This window comes from Entelurus aequoreus, linkage group LG05 (genome assembly GCF_033978785.1).
Source record: "Entelurus aequoreus isolate RoL-2023_Sb linkage group LG05, RoL_Eaeq_v1.1, whole genome shotgun sequence".
Classification (NCBI taxonomy): domain Eukaryota; kingdom Metazoa; phylum Chordata; class Actinopteri; order Syngnathiformes; family Syngnathidae; genus Entelurus; species Entelurus aequoreus.
Window position 1 is genome coordinate 40,644,855 of NC_084735.1, and position 21,778 is coordinate 40,666,632.

The following is a 21,778-nucleotide window of genomic DNA, read 5'->3' on the forward strand; positions in this document are numbered from 1 at the left end:
CTGGCCAAGCAAGGATGCAGCATTTACATGACAGAGACGTTAAGGTGATAATCTCTCATTGTCTTTCAAATACAAAAAAATAAATAAAATAAAATAGCGCTACAGTTCACTCTCAACATTTTACAAATGCTGTTAACCTGCGGGGATAAATGTGTTGGAACTTTTGTGCTTTTCAAGCATAAAACAGAGAGAATATCTGCAATTTGTGGACAACAGAGCAGACAGCAGAGAATACGAAAGCCTTTGGTGGTGTTTCTTTATGTAATCAAAATTAATTATTACTGTTTTTATCATAATTAATTAAAACAGTACACTTATTTGACAAAGAGCTTTGAGTATATGCTTTTACTGCAATCTGTTTTGATTGTGTTTGTCTGGAACCCAAGGATGTAGAGACAGTAGGCAAAGTGCAGGAAGATGTAAACACTCGAGTATCGATCATATACTGATATATTACCGCTGGTGTCGACACCACCAATGTACTGACTATAACAGTGCCAATGTTAATTATGTTGACCAATAATTGTTGTCTTAGTTATCATCAACAACCTATTTTCCCCTGACAAAAATAAGACGATAACGAATCAAAACAGAATGCACGTTAACTTAGACAATAACAACATAAACTGACATGGTCGTCGACGAATAAAAACGAGACAAAAATGTTGACAGAAACGCAATCCAATCATATTTAATTTTGTCTGTTAGATGTGTAGGACAAATTCAAAATATATCCAATCACAGCTCTTTAACAGCGCACATGTGAAAGACAGTTAGTTATGAAGGAGAGCCAATTGGATGCTTTTTTTTGTTAGATGAGGAAGTTGAATTTCTCACTGTGAAAACGAGAATGTGTGGATTTAACATGTTCCACATCGCAATATGTGTACACTGAGGAGAAAGTGAAGAGGATGCATTTTATTTTTAATGCTAAATGATGACATCAGCAGGCGAGTCCTCGTGGCATCCACACATCTGTAAGTTAAAGCTACAGTATGTTTCCTTGCTACTTCCGGTTCTCCCACGCTCATAAACAAATTATAATGAAGGCATGCATCGTAACTCCGTTTCACAACACACATACTGTATATACCTGCTTTGCCAGAGGCATAGCATATACAATACATTTAAAAAACTGCCCGAAATGTTTTTATTGGCTATTGAACAAAAAAACAACTGCAACATTCCTGAACATAAGACTGGGTACTATGGGGTGCTAAACAATTGCTTTGCTATATAAAAATACATTTTGAAGAGGCCTTATCCTTTTTGCTTAATGTTTTAGTCGAATAAATTGACTGTAATTTGACTAAAATGTTGTGCAATTTTGTTAGATAAAACTCGACTAATTAAATTTAAATGACTAAAAAACATTTGCTGTTTTATTATCCTCTCTTTAACTCGTATTAATTTACTTGTTCATTTCCTGTTAATTACTGCTTACATTAGGCTGCCACACAGCGCCATCTACACTTCTTAAACTTTACTAAGAACCTATTTATTCTGTTGTTTCTAGCTAGCTTAGCAGTTAGCTTAACCATTAGCATACCTGCTCTTGGCTTACTCTCGGTGTGTAACATTTTTAACATCGTCCTCCAGTAACGACAATACTTCATAATGATACTTAAGATACTAAGAAATGCAGATTATTTGCGGTAAGGGAGGTAATTATTATTTTTGGGGAGCGGCTCCACACTGTGTATGGAAACACACAATTGAGTTGAGTTTGAGTTTATTTCGAACTCCAGCCCCAGTTTCTCTATTCAACATGTTCGAAAAGGAAGCAGATCTTATTTAATCCTACTCCTTTTCCTTTACATAGCAGTTGCTAAAACTTCTGTTCACTTCCTGTTCTCAATTTATTCACAATATACTCCATAAGTAAGAACAATAAAAATAAATAAATACATAAATAATAATTAATGAATTAAGTTACATTTTATATGGTGAGGTGAGTAAGATTATCTAGAAAATGAATAGATGGATGAGTTAAATTCAGAATTTTTATCATGGTTCTTCTTCTTTGTACTTTGTAAACACTTTAAGTTTGAAGAGTTTCTTGAAGTGGATCATATTAGTACATTGTTTGATTTATTTGGTTAATTCACTCCATATTTGAATTCCACATACTGATATACTGAAGGTCTTAAGTGTTGTATGTGCGCACAATTGTTTTAAATTACATTTTTCTCTAAGATTATATTTCTCCTCTTTTGTTGAGAAGAATTGTTGTATATTCTTGAATAGCAGATTATAGTTTGCTTTGTGTATAATTTTAGCTGTTTGCAAATTCACTATGCTGTGGAATTTCAGTATTTTTGATTCAATTAATAAAGGTTTTGTATGTTCTCTATATCCAACATTATGTATTATTCTAACTGATCTTTTTTGTAACACCGTTAATGAATGAAGTGTACTTTTGTAATTATTTCTCCATATTTTCCCCATATTTCCCCACAATTAGCTGCTTGCTTATAAGCAGGTGAACTTAAATAAAAATCAATCAATCAATTGCCGCGAATGCAGCCCTTTTCGGCTGCAACCGTCCTCCCTAAGAAAGCCAGCAAAAATGGAACACAAGTTGTAAAATAAAACATTGCATTTTTAGTGTAAAGCCTTACTTATACCATATGAGTCTTTCTCTTTAGATGAGAGGCAAAGGGTGTGGTTGCCGTGGCAATGAAGGTCGTTGCTTGCTTATTGGTTTATGGCCGGTAATTTACCACAGGTCTGCAGGGAGTATTGCATCCTCACAAACCCTGAAAGGCCATTGCATCCATCCTCTTTTATGGAGGAGAAGACGAAACCCTCAAAAGTCATCAACATGGCTTTGAGTTCATCACCAACCTTATGCAGGACTGCTGCTGCATGTCTGTGCTTAAATATCTGTGTCTGTGCAAGGATATCACTGTGTATGTGTGTGTGTTTGCAATGAGGGGCACAACTGCAGTGCTCCTATCACGTCCAGAGCTTGAATGTGTGTTATGATTAATTGATGAGACTGTAGCTCAGCCTGTATGAGATTGAACTAAACCCTCTCTCTCTCTCCACCCCTCCTTCTCTCTTTCTTATCTGCTTTTCCGCTCACCTCTTGCACGCTCAGCCAAAAGCCCCAAATGCTGACTGGCGATATTCTGCATCTTTGAGGGCCGGGATGCAGAGGTAAGAAACTCTTATGAAACTTTCATCTGACACCAGCTGCACCCGTTTTTTTTTTTTTGTGCCATGTTGAACTATACCAGACCCGGATATTGTAAATCAAAAGTCTCCACATGCACAACATTGCCCAATAAACTCAATTAAAAACACAGACTCCAGTTAGAGCTTCATATACTGCATATGAGCATCTGCCACTGTCACTATATAGGCCATTTACATTCTGAGCGTCACAACCCCCTCTAGTTGCAGTCTTTAAGCAGGAAGCATGAAGGACGAATGAGTTATGACCTTTCTCAGATTAGCTGATGTACGCACGCATCAGTGTCTGCGCGTACAACTGCCCTGCACGCACTCTGTGCGTATTTATACACGTTTTGTCTGGAGGTGTGAAGCTGTTAACACAGACAACAGAGGACATTTTGCTTATACTTGCTGACGCACTTCATGGACATAAGTATCGGGACATTTTATTATACCTCTTATATGGAATTGGTCTCAGCTTTGCAGCCATAATAGTTCAACAGGACAACAGTGATTCCATTCAATTGAACTTCAACGCCCTGGGGACTTTAAATTGTAATTATATTTAAAGACAAACAGGACATAAACATTTTGGGGTTTTTTTACTTATTTTGCCCAAATTTCTCCATAAACTTCAGTCCTCAACAAAAATATAAAATATGTAATGTTTCTTTGACCCTTGAGCGGGCCTTTGATCAGGTAATGTTGCTGGTTTAAATTAGTAAAATAACTCATTTTATGCAAATGTATACTAATTCCAAATTGTGACATAATTGATTAAAAAGCCTTCAAAAGGTTAAAATAAAAAAATACATGTTTAATATTTTTTGTTCAGGACTGTAAATTGAAAAATTTGAGCAAAAAAAAAATTTTAAAAATAAAATAATCCAAAACGTTTAAACATGTTATGACCTATGTATTGTCGAATAACTGCCATTGTATTGTACACCTGTGAAAGAATTGGACATTGAAATTTTAAAATTTTAAATAAAAAATTAAAACTCTCTTCGGAAAAAACATTTCTATATTGGAGTAATACAACAAAAATGATGGCCAAAATACAGCAAAAAATTACTAAAAGGACAAAAAAGTCAGCCTTTGTCCCTGAGGGTTAAACAGGGATTTTTTTCCCCAAGCAAAGGTCTTTATTATGAATAGCATGTATTCAAATAAAAAAAATATTAATTGATACCTTTGTTTATATACAGTAGTTCCTCAACTTACAAATTAAATTGGCTCAGTGATGGAGCTCTTAGCTCAAAATACTTGCATCTTAAATCAAGGTCTCCTGTTGAAATGAATTGAAATACATTTGTTTGGTGTTTGGTCCCCACCAAACAGCACACTTTTAACATGTAGCATGCCTTTGAAAAAGAAAAAGACTATTTTTAGAACAGAAATATTGTAGAAAATAATACAATAGAATGTAATACTAACAAGTACAGTAGTTTTTTTGGAAGTAATGTAATAATAATGTACTGAAGAGTGGACTTTTACGGTATCTCCTTCCAGCTGCTTCTCTGTCAAACACACCATATGCAGCTTCTTCATATTTTCAAGGATAAATGTCTGCTTTAAATATAATTTTAACATCCTCGGCTGGCATTAGACTCATTCTGCTTCAGTATGGTGAAGACTCGCAATAATACGCTTGAATTGTTTTGCCACGTTGGCAAAACGCTCAATCATGTTTTTGATTATTTCTTTCTTTAATTCAATGAATATCAGGCACTCCTTCTCAGCACTGTCCTTCACACTCGTTTTCTTCCTTCCCATGGTGGGAAAACAAAGTTATGTCGATCTTGAGGTAATTTTGCTTTCAAGTTTAAACATAAAAACTAACTGAGGGACAGCTCCCATCTCAAAACACTCTCAAGTAGAGGCACTCGTAAGTTGAGGTTCAATTGTAGTACAGTAGGAAGGTGATTCACATGGCCCCATTTGTCGCGGTTTGCCTGACACATGAAACGTGACAAATTGGGAGGGTGCACTATCCACATTAGCCACTAGATGGCAGTAGAGTGTTAAATATCTTAAAATGTGTTTTGTGGTGATTCCAACTTTGACCACACCGTCAGTTGCTATGTAGAGTGGCACTTTCCATCATTTTCAGCAGACTGTATTGCAAAATGATTAAATCACCCCCTTCCTCTCAGGCGAGATCCCCCAAGTAATATGGGCTATATGAATCCCTTCCTTACTGTATACATTTTGTCATGCCTTATTTAAGCTTTGGAAACAGACCAACTATATGCTTGATCAAAGTGCATCCAAAAAAGTTTCAGCATAATCTGCAGCACAAAATACAACACTGAAACATAACATTTCGATTCGGAGGTTCAGAATGGGTTATAATTTAGGACTGTTGCACCAGCTCCAGCTAGGGTTTTCAACAATAACAATTTCTAAGATTTAGAATTAGAGATAATGAGAGGTCTGAATATAGGACAGAACATTCGGGTATTCTCATTGTTGTCTGATAATGAAGTATTTTTTTCTTGAAAACATTCTCATTAGTAGCCAACCAAAGCATTTTGAATAAAAATGTCTGGCCCTTAAGTTTGTGATGATCAGGTTACAAAAGGTTGCATTAGCATATGCAATGAAATGGTCTGATAATTTCATTTGAGGACAGCTGGAACTTCGCAGACTAATTATTTTGTTGGGCTGAAACCGCTATAATTTCATACCAATAATGCTGACTGCTCATTTGTGCACTCTTCTTCGCTGCCCATGTAAGCTTTAACTAGAAATTAGTGTTCATTTCTATGGTGTCGAAGTATCCTAATGTGCATCATGTCATCAAGTGACTGCAACATGATGTGGATTAACATAAATCATCACTGCAATTTGCCGCCGCCGTCTCGAGAATGTCAGAGCCTGTAATGTCCATGGACAGAGGAGACGCTCTCATTAACACTTAACCCCAAACACAGGCGTTCTGTAATGTTCTACTCCTCACACACTTTGCATGTTGCACTAAATTCGCTGACCCACATTCCTGGAATAGTCAGTCAGCGCAAAAAAAAAAAAGACACCAGTCCTGTTGGCGCCATATTCTGACACATGAAAGAAACATTTTAAGTAAAAGCAGAACATTCACACTCTTTGGAGTGAACATAGCCATTTTGTATTCATGCCGCGTCCCGGCCCAGCATAACAAGTGTTACACTTAAGACTTTCTGGATGTACTGCATTGCAGAGGGCCCTGCTGGAGGAGGTCCACTTTTACTGTAACTTCACTAATAATAGTGATCTGGAAGGTCAGTTTTTAAAGCTGCATGCAGCTGTTTATAATATCTTTGTTCCCAATTTTAACATGAGAAACATCTCAGGACAGTGGGCCCCATTCAGCAACTGTTCTTAAGAACAAATTTTGTTCTTAGGCCCACTTATGGAGTTTTTAAGGAGATTTTTGTATTCACCAATGTTGTCTTACCTGGGATTTGTTCATAGGTAAAAACAAAATCTACGAGTGCTCCAAAAACAAAATCTATGAGTGCTCTAGAGCGCTCTTAGGGTGGCCTATTTGTTCTTAAGTGTGACAATTTCCCTTACTTTGATTGTCTAATGTTAAATTAATATCATAGATAGACAGAAAGATGGATATATATATATATATATATATATATACATAGATAGATAGATAGATAGATTGAGATAGATAAGACAGACAGACAGACAGACATATATGATAGACACGCACGCGCTAACCATTTGGCATTCAGCAACTCAAGAACAGCACGTGGGAACAATTTGATCGTTTGAGAACACGTCATGAATTTGAATGGACTCCTCTTAGGAAATCACTTAGGAAGAAAGATAAGAGGAAAAGTTCGGAACTTATTGCTGAATGGGGCCCTTAATTCTGCCCTCTCTGCGGGGCGCTAGATGATAATAATGGCTTAGATTTATATAGCGCTTTTCTATCAACTAGATACTCAAAGCGCTCACATTCACAATTCGGTGGTGGTAAGCTACATTTGTAGCCACAACTGCCCTGGGGTAGACTGACGGAACCGTGGCTGCCAATTTGCGCCTACGGCCCCTCCGACCACCACCTATCATTCATTCACCAGTGTGAACGGCACTGGGTACAAGGGTGAATTCAAATAATTCAAATGGGAGTGAATAGTAGTTTTTTCTTTTGTTTACTTATTGTACACTAGTCTCTTTATTTTTATTTAAAAAAAAAAAATCTTGCCCAAGGACACAACGGCAGTGATTTGGATGGCAAGAGGTGGGAAGCGAACCTGGAACCCTCAAGTTTCTGGCACGGCTGCTCAACCCACCACGCCGCGCCGTACAGATGACGTCATCATCTAATTTGCATAATTGGCCATAATGCATGACGTGACCAGACGTGCGCAAAAAAACATAAAGAGCAATAACAAATATGTGTAGAGATATAAATGAACTCTCTTCAGTCAATCCTTTGTCGTTTTTTTTTAATGCCCCAAGCCAGTGAGTGCTTTTAGATGGCGGGGAAGGGGGAGGGTGTGCACAGCAGGACAAGACAGGAGAGCGATCTGCACTTTCATGCCAGTCTCTCCAAAAGTGGCCATTAAGACCGGAAAGAATTGCTAGATTTGTCACTAATAGATCTTATTTTTTCATTTTTAACATTAATCAGATTATTCACACTTTTGAATTGTGACTATTTGCAATTAATTCCAGTAAATTGCTTGCATGATTTAAATTTACTTTAAAAAAGACCTCAAAATGTTGACACAAATCCAGTTTTGTCGTCAGAATGTCTTACAATATTTTACTTGAATGTATGTCATTTATTTGCTCACAAGTTGGTAACAGTTTTATCTAAAGTAACATTGAGGAGTATTTTTAAGCGAAATTTACCAATGATCACGCCAGTCGTAGACTCCTCCCTTGTCTTATCGTATGCATTGACCGGATCACTGACTGTATAACGACTATTCACGTAGCATGTGCGACCAAAATTAGAACTGTCCTCATCCTGAGCATGTGATATTTGCCTTTTTTAGCTGATCCGATCTGATCTTTCCCACAGTTGTATCCTGGTGTTTACGTGGCTAAAGGTTTTACTCACCTGAACAATTCCTTCAAAAGAGATGCACGCTCAGGGAGACACAATTACATATTCATATTCCTTGTTACACACATGCAGGAGTTGCATGAACTCCAGGAGGGGGCGTGTCTTGCCAGAACACCGGCTCGAGTTTGAGAGCTATTTGCATCAACGTCAATCCACAGTGCAAAGTCGCTTTTAAGATATTAATCCTTACCACTATAGCTGGAAAATAAACTAAGTTTCTTTATAAGTGTTATTATCACTGGAGGACTAGAGGAAAAGGAATGACTAAGTCTGCTGCACACACACGGAGCAGGACAATGCAAGAAGCTAACTGTTAAAGATGTAAAGTAGGGGTGATCGATCCAGATGTCGATACTATTGATACCTACCTTGTTTGATACCAAACAATATTGACATTATACAATTGACATTTTCCTGTTCTTATTAGTACAAGTCAATATATTTTAGGTCATTTGTGTTATTGTATAAAGTCTCACGATACAGGAAGACTTTGACGGCAAAACCCCTCCATCCATCCATTTTCTACCGCTTGTCCCTTTCGGGGTTGCGGCGGGTGCTGGAGCCTATCTCAGCTGTACCCGGGCGGAAGGTGGTGTACACCCTGGACAAGTCACCACCTCATCACAGGGCCAACACAGATAGACAGACAACATTCACACTCACATTCACACATTAGGGCCAATTTTAGTGTTGCCACTCAACCTATCCCCAGATGCATGTGTTTGGAGGTGGGAGGAAGCCGGAGTACCGGAGGGAACCCACGCAGTCACTTGGAGAACACGCAAACTCCACACAGAAAGACTCTGAGCCTGGGGATCGAACCCAGGACATTCATATTGTGAGGCACATGCATTAACCTCTTGTCTATCGTGCTGCCCGGACGGCAAAATTCAAATGGGAGTGAATAATAGTTTTTTCTTTTGTTTACTTATTTTACACTAGTCTCTTTATTTTATAAAAAAAAAAGTGCATTCATTACCACATTTTTAATACATAATCTGATTTACAACAATACTAGCAAATTCCAAATGTAGTAAGTAAGTTTCATAAATATGTGTTTACTTAAGTTACTTGCTTTAAAACATTTTCAGTACTACCGTACAGCAGGAAGGGGTTCCATATGGCCTTATTCGTCACGGTTCTACCTGACACATGAAACGTGACGGATTGAGGGGAACACTATCCACTTTAGCCGCCAGATGGCAGTAGAGTGTTGAATATCTTAAAATGTGTTTTGTGTCAATTCCAACTATGACCACATTGTCAGTAGTCTCACATGCGGAATCCACCCATGAATGGGGCCATGTGAATCCAGTCCCTACTGTATGTTGTCAAAGAATCAAATCGTCACTCAGAATCAGACCTGACCTAACCACATGCAGTAACATTTTTGACAACCCTAATAAAAAGACTATTATGCGAAGTCTGAATATTTGCTAAATGTAATAATAATAATAATAATAATAAAAATGACTCACTCACTAAGTTGAAAACAGTGATCCCTTCTGCAATGTCTTCTTATTCTCTGGCAGACCAGATGCTTATTTTACGACAAACTCCATTCAAAGGCAGATGATAATGTGTTTATATGCCGGGGTATAACAGGCAGAAGCTTAGCTTTGCCTTCCCATGTGCAAAACACATTCTTAATTATGACTTTTATGTGGCATCTTCTAAACAAACATTCATTCTACGATACTTAAAGCAAATTCCCTGGCAAAAACATGAAGATACTAATGTACTTAAAAGCTTAAAAAGGGATGGTAATGTACCTAATAGCATGCAGGTGTTACTAGAAAGCTTTCACTCTGAGGCAGGTGCATTAGTGAAACCATACTCCATGAGCTCACTTCAAGAAAAAACAAAGCTTGCCCTAGGCTGTGCCATCACTAGCATGACATTTATTCCTGCCCCGGTGTGTCTTAGCGCTTGGAACATGTGCCACCATATGAAGGCATTTGGCCTTTTCAGTTGTTGGACCGTGATATTCGCCAGTGACGCTAATTACGGCAACAAAAGTGCCCTGAAACATTCACGTAATAGAAAGAATGCCACCATGATTAATGTGATTACACTTGTTGTGTGTTGGCTTATGCTATTGACCTCCAACAGGAAACAAACTTGGAATAGCACTACTTCCTGTTTTGTTCAATAAAGTGTCTGTTCCTGGTAAAGTTGTTGTAGTTCAACGCCCACAAATAATGGGGTCCTATGCACAGCTCGTGATCTGCATATAGGGGAGGGATGGCCATGCACTAGATGCTACCAGACACACACAACACAGTTATAGAAATGTCCCACTTGTCTGGGTTCGGTATAAAGTGCACAGACAAATAAGAAGCTTATGACTACTGTAACATTTGGGAGGCGTCGATCGATCAGCCACCAATCAGTATCAGCCTTTTTTTCTTGAAAAAAGTATGTGATCGCCATTGTCAATAAATGCTTTTTAATGCTGACACAATTTTTTTTTTTTGTCCCCCGACTGACAAGTGGCTAGCAGCTAATTATGTGTCTCCATACACAGTGTGGAGCCACTCCCCTAAGTTAATAATAATAACCTCCATTATCACTGAAAGACAAGGCTAAACATCTTACACACCGAGAGCAAGCCAGGAGCAGGCATGTTCGAGTTAAGCTAATCACTAAGATAGCTTCAAACAAGTAGATTAGTTAAAAGTCTAGAGCAGGAATGTCAAACATGCGGCCCGCGGGCCGGGTCAGGCGCGCGAACAGGTTCAATGAGGCCTGTGAGACAAGTTTGCTAAGCGTAAAATTGAGCTGCATTTTTTTATTAAAAAACTGCTGTTCTCAATGTGTCCACTGGATGTCGCAATAGTAATTCTGTTAGGCAAACAAATAGTTCATACCAGGGGGAGCAAGTATGCCAAGCAAGAGATACACGGTGCTGTGACTCCTCCCCCTCGACCCGACGTAAAACAAACAGGAGTAAAATAAACAAATGGTAACCCCACTTAAAATGCTGCATGAGACACTGCACATTGATATAGTTCTGTGAAAATGATTGTTTTCTGTGCAAATTGAAAGAAAGTTAACAGTGTGTGATTTACTGCAATACTGTCAGTCTTTTAAGTTTTTATTTTTGGTTTGTTGAAATTCACAACTGTTATTTTTCTATCAATACACGGTGATGCCTAGAAGGCAGGGAGTAACTCAACCCTCTTGAATAGTTTCTACCTCAGTTTGTATGGTTTGTTAAGTATGTGTGGAAATGACAAATTACATTTGATACATAGAATAGCTTTTATTTATGCTTTATTACGTTTTTAGTTCAAACCTAGATGGGCTGCGACTTAAAGTTAAATTGCTTTGTATATACACTGAGAATAAGTCTATGTTCATTGTGTTCTTCATGGTGTTTTTGAAACGGCACCGATTTTTTCCACAGAAACATAATCCTTTTGACAAAAGTGTTTTGTCAAAAGGATTATTTGTGATATGCACATTTTCAGAACGGGCTTGTTCTATTTTGGGCCGAAGTAAAACTAAGAAAACAATCGGAAGTTGTCGCAGTTGGATATTTTTAAGTTATTATGCCATGATTTTACCCGTCCGCCCCTCGTGGGAATAGATTTTCCTCCATGCAGCCCTTGAGCTGAAATGAGTTTGACACCCCTGTTGATGTATCAACTGTTGGACTATCAGCATTGTCAATACACGACACTTAAGAGGAGGGCAGATCGATCCATAAATTGGTGATGTCGATACCAAGGGTAGTATCAGTGTATGATCGATATCAGGGGGATTAGGTCGATATTTTGAATTTCTCAAAATCTTTTTTCTGTTTGCTCAGGGTGTACCCCGCCTACCACCCGAATGCAGCTGAGATAGGCTCCAGCATCCCCCGCGACCCCGAAAGAGATAAGCGGTAGAAAATGGATGGATAGATGGGTTTTTGTTAATGTTTACAAACTCTGAATTATTCCTTTGACATAGAAGGACTTTTAGGGTGAAAATCTAAGGATTTAAAAGGTGTAGTTAATAGTAGTTTTTGCTTTTGTTTAGGTATTGTTTACTATTGACTATTAACAATTGTATTTCATAAAAGAGAAAAAGGAACTAGTTTAAGTATTGTTAAACTGTCAATACATGACTCGATCGGTGGTCTCGTCGGATCTCATTCATAAATGATCGGTAGCGGCAGCATAAAACCGGAAACATCCCTAAAAAAATTATGTACACTTCTGTACTTTATATTCTTAACTCTTCTCTGACAGTGTCAGTCAAAACTAGTTAATTTGAGTAAATATTTACAAATGCAACAATTTGTATTAAAGCTCTTGTATTGGTTGCCGATCGATTGTGTAGCTCTGCCTTGTTTTGTGACTGTTGAATGTGTACAGTGCTATAAAAAAACATCTTGCACATTATTTGTATATGGCAGCCTGTCTAACCGAAAAAATATAACTTAAAAGATTAATTAAGACTATACAGAGGTTAAATCTCAGTTAATTTGAATTGTCTCTAACTTAATGTTTTCTCCTTTTCAGTTCGGTCCACATGGAGGAGGCCTCTGTGATGCAGGGTGCCCAAGGCATGCTGGTCCAGAATTGGCCCACTGTGTCCAGTGCTGCAGGTAAGTGAGAATATGTCTAACGGGGGTGTGAGGTATTTACATTATTAAAAGTTAAATTCTTAGTTTACTTTTATGAGAAACAACAATTTCCAAAATGATATAAAAAATGACCACTGGTCACTGAGGACACTGGTTCCCATGTAAAAGTTGAAAGACATTAAACTGTACATTTTTGTTTTACACTGAATTGCATTTGCATTGTTACTTTAAAGACATCAACTGTAAGTTATTGTTTTACATATAGTATATTCTTCAAACAGTCGATCTTGCACAATTATTTGCACTTAAGAATACTTGTTTGTAGTAAAAAAAAATATGATTAGAAGTTAGAACATGTTAGCATTATGTTTTTGTTCAATCGCAATAAGCATGTTTATATGTATAAATAAAACTAGTGGAATGTCTCATAAGTAAGGCTGTCAAAAAACAAAAACAAAATAAACAAACAAACAAAAACCATGCCATTAATCACAAACAATATTGCATTAATCATGGATATATGCATATTAATCACATAATTTATTTTGCTCCTTTACCTTCTAATCTATTCCAACAATAATCTTGCATTTGTCTCCAAATATTGTGGTGTTTTTTTTAAATTAATGGAAATCATGCAAGCGAGTAATACTTAATCTGAAATTGGATTAATCTGATTTAAAAAAAATGTACGGTTTAAAAACACTTTTTCAATGACAATCAATTAATTGTATATTTACAATCTGTTAAGGGCTAATACTAAACAAGCTGTGGGCTGAAATTGGACACCCCTGGTTTAAAGCATCACAAGTGTGTTTTTTTTTTTTTTTGCAGTTGTGTGACTGTTAACCAAAAATTAATCTATAATAACAACCATATTTCTCACAGATTATCAAATAATAACATGAGTACCACCCCCATTAAGTTGATTAATGCATATCGCAACACATTGGATTTCTGACATATTAAAGACATTTATAAACAAGGACAATACGGTCTGGCTTGGTTATTGCTTGTCTGGACCCCAGGATGCATAGACGGCAGGGAAGTCCAGGTAAAATGAACTCATTAACACAACTAAATAGTGCATCGGGAAGTGCACAGGAAGCATAGAAAAAGCAATGCAGATAAAAGCAAACAAAAAAAGTAATCCTGGCATAAAAAGCATCCTTTTTGGCAACCAGGGACACGTGTGTCTTGATTGCCAATCAGGGATGGATGAGGGAGCCAGTGTTCAGACAAGAGAAGTGATGGAGGCAAATAGGAAGCGAAAAACAAAATAAAAGCACTGGACAGGGAATAAATACAGAAACTGAAGGAAACTAATAATACATTCCAAACTGTCATGCAAGATCATGATGCATAGCTCAGTAATCTACATATGGCACACAAATGTAATAAACAGTTAAAGAAAAGCCAATGTAAGTTTTTAAACAAAAAACTACACATTTCCCCAAAGCTACCTTCATGCATTCTGTTAACTGCAATGTTGTGTTTAGTAGTGCAACAGGGCAAGTAATTTAATTCCTGAGTGCTCCTACATATTTGAATACTGCTTTTAACGGAAAGAACAACGTTGACCTATTTTCTTATGTCTCAGAAATATGCAAAAATGATGTGAATTAGGGAAAGAAGAGCCCCTGATTAGCTTCATTATATTACATTTGGCAGTAAATTGTGTTCAGAGCTAAGCTGAGCATTTTACAATCCTGAGGGATGAGTACTGAAACACAGATAAACAACTGCTGTGCTGAGATTTGCAAACTGAAACAGATGTTTTTGTTCACTTTTTTAAATCCAAACAGGGAATGATTTGCACAGCGCGGGTGGCAAAGTTGAACATCTGCGGCAACACAAGCAGTGTAAATAGTGCTGACCTTAAACATGACCCCTTGCTTCATTATTTACACACACTGGCTAATGACTGAGAAATAGCTTCACAGTGGTTGCTTCCAAAGAGCATTTTTGGTGCACTTCTTCATCCCTTCCCTCCTTCCTTTATCCTATCATTGATTTTTTTTTTTTGCCTGGGCATTAGGAATTAGAGCGTAGGTACAGACTCCTCTGTGAGACATTTTATCACCTTCACTCAGTGGTAAAACATGTGCTGCTGTCTGGCACCAAAGGCATATTTATGTATATAATTTCCTTCTGGAATAGCGTGTTAGACATACAATCTGTACTTGTTGCCAGTTGTTAGAGCAGATGGAAATCTGCCTCCTTGGCCATGCAAATCTTCAAATATTGTTTTCATGAAGCGCGCATTTGTGTGATTGTGTGTCAGAAGTGCATTGTTGCATGAGGAGAATATTTTGTAGGACGTGGATCAGTGCGGACACATAGTTGCTTTTTAATATGCATCAAGAGGAAAAGCTTTTTTTTCTTCTTTTTTGGGGGGGGAGAAAAGTCTGCAGTGAAGTGTTATCGCTATGAATTTGTCCGGCATGGTGTGATGAATGTTAACTATGTTTATGTAAGTGGCCCAAAAGAGAAGCATTTATCTAATGCCAGAGAGTGGCAGAAGCTATTATCAGTAATAAGAAAAAGTAGCAAACCCCTTAACACTGAAAGTCATTTGGAAGAGGGTACAAAAGAGGGGTGACGGCGGGGGGGAGGGGGTTGGACAATGAGAAAAGGTTAAGAGGATTGGCAAGTTTCTGCAGTGGCGTTGTTGCTAGGGAACACCATGTGACTTGTTGCCTGGCAACACTGTCTAACTGAGCGATTGCTGCAGCAGCCGCACCCTCCATCAGCGGGGAGTGGGCGAAGGCAGTTCCCATGGCAACCGGTCATATCTCTAAATGGAAGAATTAGACACCGAAAGAAGGACGATGGAGCCTGTCAAGGACAGGTGGAAAATAACCTGAAGAAAAAAAAACGACACATATATTATGCAAGCTTTATATAATTATTACGGAAACCATCAGAAATGAGGAGGGAAATGACATGAAATGTGCTTCAACAGGTTACTATACAGCCTCTTATCTACAGCAGGTGTCATAGCAACCACCTCAAGGAGCCATCCAGCCCGGTTTAGCTGCAGCTACTCCTATAATCCATTTCTGATGCATGTTTTTACTGTGAAATATAGGCTAGAGTGAGGCAGTCGCTGAATCACAATTAGGCTACCCAGTTTCACAAGCTAAGCACATACACGCACACAGTAACATATCTAATGCATACCTACACTTAGAAAATATGCACGTTATTAAAATCCTCACTTGACTGATAGTTTGCCTCATTTGACTAAGAAGTTGCTGCAACAGCATCAAATGCACCTATGAATACTGCATTAAAGTTACAGAAATGACTTCAGTATTATGCTGTGGAAAGAGTTACTAAAATCCTACTAAAATTATTAGATGAGCTCTGAAAATCAATGTTTTCGACTATATAATATTGTTTGAGTAAAATTAACATTGAGATTTGCTGTTTTTTGTCTGTTTTTTTGTTTGTCTGTCCCTATAAGTTCTTACAAAAAGTAATGCAAGTTTTTTTTTTTATGCTAGCCCTGTCCTGTACACTGATTGCCAATCAGCACAAGTGTTTCCTGATTGCCAATCAGGGACAGGTGTTTCCTGATTGCCAATCAGGGACAGGTGAGGGACCTAGCTCTCAGACAGAAGTGCTGGCAAAATGATACAAATAGGAAATGGAACAAAAATAAAAGCGCTGGACAGGAAATAAAACAAAATACCAAAAACCCTTAATGGGTTACAAAGGTTCTTCATTTAGCTGCTGACGTATGCAGTTTCATATTGCGTCATTTCCGCTTGTATTATTTTTTTCAAAACTATTTTTAATTTACTTATTAATTTACTTGTAATATTTGCTTTCTGTTGTAACTGGGTAATATATCAATCTTATCGCTAAATATGAGTTGTTTCTTGCAGACGATTTAAAATATATATGTATATTTTTTTCTCCTCTTGCTCCGGCATACTTTTTGCCCCCATGAGCTTTGTTAGCCCTCGCTCTCCCACTTACTTCCTTAGCGGAGATTCAACACATGGCTGATTACTTGGATTTTACTGACGTCGTGTACGATTTGCGTCCCGTCCATGAAATATTCGTGGTGGTCAAGCTAGCTCTGTTCCTAATGGGTATTAAGCGCCATTAAGCTTTTCTCGAAGAAAACATGCCCTATGCTTGCGTTGTTTTCGGCTGTATGAACCGTTCAAATCGCAAAAAGGATCAACTTTTCTCCAGAGTTCCTCGAGAGATAATCAAAAAAGGCGGAAAAGTACAAGATTTAACGAAGCAACAACGAGAAAAGCAGCTCACACTCCAGTCCAAGGGAGCAAAGTCGAAGAATGCACGAGTTTGCAGTGGTCACTCCGTTAAATGTTTGTTTGATATGCTTTTAACGTTTATTATCCCCCATTTTTAGCTATTAATTGCCCTCCAGTGATAATGGTACTTGTAAGAAACATAGTTTATTTGCTGCCATGGAGGCGAGGATTAGCTACCTGTTACCCGCTACATTGTGTTGAGGTCATTTGCTTGGCGCTGTCAAATTTGCCTGGCACAGCTAGAATGTGTCAACAACATGCATTTTTGTGATAATATTAAAAGCTCTAATTTATATCACTTATAACATGTATCGTCTATATCACGTAACCCTACAGTTTGTAGGAAAAAAAATATAAGTTACATTTGACATTTTTTTTGGATCATTAAAAACATGTGTATTTATTATTTTTATTAGAACCTGTGCGGAAAAAAATGTCTTCTACTTTATATTTAACTTACTTCCTGTCCTTGTCGTTCTCTTCACAAGCAAAGTAAGATCCTTCCCTGACTATTGAGCCAACAAACAAGACCTAGTTTAAATGCTGGAACTCTTTCCACGGATTAAAAAGTGGATTAAATACATACCGTCAAATATCATAATCCTCAAAAACAGACCATCATTACTGCATTACAGGATTTACTCGATTTATGTCGAGATAAAATAATCTAATCTGACACTGATGCTTCGTTACACCAGCTCATTTACATGCGGGTAATTAACTTCCCTGCCTCTTTTTTTTGCAGATTGTCTAAATTATGTAAAATAATGCGATATATTTTTCCAGTTAGACGTTCAGGACGTCTAAGTCCTATAACCATGTCATGTTGTACAGTTCGCCCCGGTTTTATATGCTTCATTTTCCCACAATACATATCTCAGTTTTCATACAACTGCAAGGTTTTAGTACAACTAAACACACGACGGTGACTCAGTCTACGTGCTTTTATTATTAAGTACAAAATAATCCACCGTACAGCCAAATAAAGTTGGAGCATACAGTAATAGTCCAATCTAAAGCCTGGTGTATACTATTGTGTCATGTAACTTGCGTACTTTCCGTTGCGTTGCGCGCACCTCCCAAAAATCGTAGGTTCGCGGCAGAGCAGATCGCAGAGCTGTGATTGGTCAGTTTTTGCAGAGGAGGGTGCCCGACCACAGGAGAGCAGACTTTGGGTTTGAAATGCACACATTATTGTAAGAAATAAAGCAACAGTGATTAAAACTTTTACATGAAAACGGATATTGTGCACTCAATATCTCGGTGCCCCATACTAATAATTACTGAAAGTGTCGTTTTTCAGCTATTGTGTTGTTGCGTCCAGAAGAAAGTCACAAAGTACACGACTCTTTTTAACTTTTATGCCAAACATCAATAACGCATGACCGTACACATTAACACCTTTCGTTAAAATTGTTACCTAACGGTTTTGTTTATTTACAATTACATGATAGCTACGGAGCCAGAACACTGCCAGCAGGTTTGGTATCGAAAAAGAAATGACATTGTAAAAAAAGTCGTATTGGCACCGAAACAAGTTTTGGCAACAAATAAATACAAACATGGAAATAATACAATATTTTCGATGGATATTTTTTTGAATCATGTCATGATTCCGATGTCAGTATTCATATTTTTGTACACTTTTATTGTTTTTGTATGTTTTAAAGGTTTTTATGACCAAGTTTTTTTCACATTGGCTTGTCTTTTTTACGGTGTAGTTTCTTTTTTTTCTGGTTTCACTTGTTTTTTGTACGGTTTCAAACTAAAGGGCACATTTTAGCGTGAGGAGCGGGGCTTACAACAAGTTTACCCAGAAGCAGTCTTACTAGACTTGGGCATGCAAGTAAAACTCGTAGAAGAAAGGATGACCGAGGGCATCTGAATTAAGTTGAAAAAAGCTTCTAAACATTAGATTATGAAGCAAAAGTATTTTTTTACATTAATCTCGAGTAAGCCTGTATGTGTTGCTGTCAGCAGAAATCTTGTATTTGTGAACATGACACAGTGACCTACTTTATTACTCTTTGATTACTTCGTAAAGCACTCGGGTCAACTTCTTTACTTTCACAATTAGTTTTATATATGCAGTTGATTTCAGGACAAATACGTTATTAGGATATATTTCTGTTATTTATTAATTGTTTGATTTATTACTATGCATACATTCTCTTTACAAAACAAATACAATAACTTTAAAGCATGTACTCATATTAATTAGTTATAATACAGTTTATGGATGATTTATTATATGATTGCTTTATTTTTTAAATTAAATAAAATCACAGTCCAGCATCAGCTTCGCTCACTTGATGATGTTCTGTAGTTGGATGTCCTCTCAGAAACACGCCTGTGAAGGAAGTCCAGATGTCCCACAAAGGCAGAGATCTTCTTTGTCTTTCTTGTTGATTTAAACACAGTAACATCACAAAGTACAGATATTATTTTTAAAGATGTGTTTTTTTTTGTTGTTTTTTTTTTTTTAAAGAATTTATCAATCAATCAAACAAAACAATACACAACAATACCATACTAATGCAATCCAATTCCAAAACCAAACCAGACCCAGCAACATTCAGAACAGCAATAAACAGAGCAATGGAGAGGACACACAAACATGACACAGAACAATACAAAAGTAGTGAAACAAAAATGAAAATTATCAACAACAGTATCAATATTAGTAACAATTTCAACATAGCAGTGATTAAAAATCCCTCATTGACATTATCATCACAGACATTAACAAAAAAACCAAAAAAATGAACAATAGTGTCACAGTGGCTTACGCTTGCATCGCATCTCATAAACTTGACAACACATTGTGTCCAACATTTTCCACAAAGACACAACAAGTCACACTTTTGGTTAATTTAATAGTTAAAACAAATTTAAATAATGGATCCCATATTCCAATATATGACTCATTATTATCTAAACTAAATGCATTTTTTTCTACTGATATCATCTCCATAGCTTGTGTATACCAGTCAGGATGTGTTGGACTATCAACATCTATCAATTTTTTTAATGTTACCCTTTTTGTTATTATGCATATTAAAAGAAATGCATTTTTACTCTTTGGTGACACGTTACTAAATTGATGGAGATCCCCAAGAATACAAGTTTGCAGTGTCATCGGGATGTTTATATTAAGGTATGTGATTGCTTCTTTTATTGTTTTCAACCATAAATCTTTTATTCTCTGACATCCCCACAATAAATGAACAAGAGTTGCCTCGGCTGGCCGACACTTCATACATAACTTGCTATCTACTACACTAATTTTAAACAGCTGAGAAAATGTAAAATGCAATCTATTCAAGATCTTAAATTGAGTCAGCGTATCTTTAATGTTTCTAAAGGGCTTATTGGCATTTTTCCAAATATCATTCCATGACATGTCTCTTTCATCTAAAATGTTTAAGTCCATCATCCATTTCCGAACACATGCATTAAAGATGTTTTAATGTAATTGTTAATAGAAATGTCTCATCTAAAAGTCCAGCCTATTTTTTAAATTAATTTTAAATAATCCCTCAGCTCTACATTATAGTAGTCGATGTTTTAAACATGTGTTGTAGCTTGTACTTTCAAATGTACATGTAAATATTATGTGGAATATCATTTAGGTAACTTGAATGCATTTCCCTATTTTGTATAATTTGCAATTAAGGCAGGAAATTAATCACAATAGCGGTAGTTTCAGCACATTGTGTATACAAGCCACACTTGACAATGCAATACAATACAATAAGACACACAATAAGACATGAGTCCACCTATTCAGGAGTAAACAGAAAGAAAAAGATAGATCAGATGGAAAGTTTTACTTCCAAACGCTGAAAAAAGTTTCGTGCATGTAGTTGTCTCCACAGCCTATGAGGCTCCCTCTCGGGGTAACAAGAGGAAGAACCGCCGGAGGTCGCTCAACATTACGATAGTCGAAGCCTCGTATTGTAACACAAATTGGTTACTCATGTCACACCAAGCTTTACATGTCTGGTGTTAAATGTTTTAAATGAATAAATACAGCTACACTTACATTTTAAAGTCACTCTTTTCTGTCTGTGTGGAAATGTAACAAAGTATAGTTCCATACGGAGTTTTGCCAAATATCGCGGCTATATTGAAACTAACATGGATCATTTATAAATACATAATCAATTTCTGTACCGCTTATACTACATCAGGGGTGTGATAACTAAGGTCCCTTTAATCTGGCCCGCCAAATATTAAAACAGAATTGTTTTGAGAATTGCCACAACAAAACTTTGACGCATTGGCAAAAAAGAGTGATCAACAACACAGCTGCCCCTAAAAGACAATGGAAGCGTTAGTCCTTTAGTACCATTTTTATGTTTCTTTGATGTTCTTATTCGATATAGTTGAAATCATGTATTATGATCAAAATAGCCCATGTTTGAGAAGTCAACTCTTAGTTCCAACATATATGATATGCTTTGAAATGCATCATGTGACGGCCTGTCTGTCAAATGTTAAAAGCCAATGTGGCCCCGGAGCCCAAAAATGTCCCCAACCCTGTACTACATCCTCAAAGTATGGCTGGGTTAAAGTTAAAGTTAAGGTTTAAAGTACCAATGATTGTCACACGCACACGAGGTGTGGCAAAATTTGTCCTCTGCATTTGACCCATCC

At 37.1% G+C, this 21,778-nt stretch overlaps 1 protein-coding gene across 1 annotated transcript in view; it reads left to right on the forward strand.

The window, feature by feature from the left end:
• The window catches only part of LOC133650621 (protocadherin alpha-C2-like), a 58,598-nt gene that overhangs the window by 13,503 nt on the left and 23,317 nt on the right, over positions 1-21,778 (forward strand). Inside the window, exons 2-3 of the mRNA XM_062048097.1 lie at positions 3,104-3,162; positions 12,766-12,851. Of these exons, the coding sequence (XP_061904081.1) occupies positions 3,104-3,162; positions 12,766-12,851 (145 nt within the window). The remainder of the gene's footprint in view (positions 1-3,103; positions 3,163-12,765; positions 12,852-21,778) is intronic.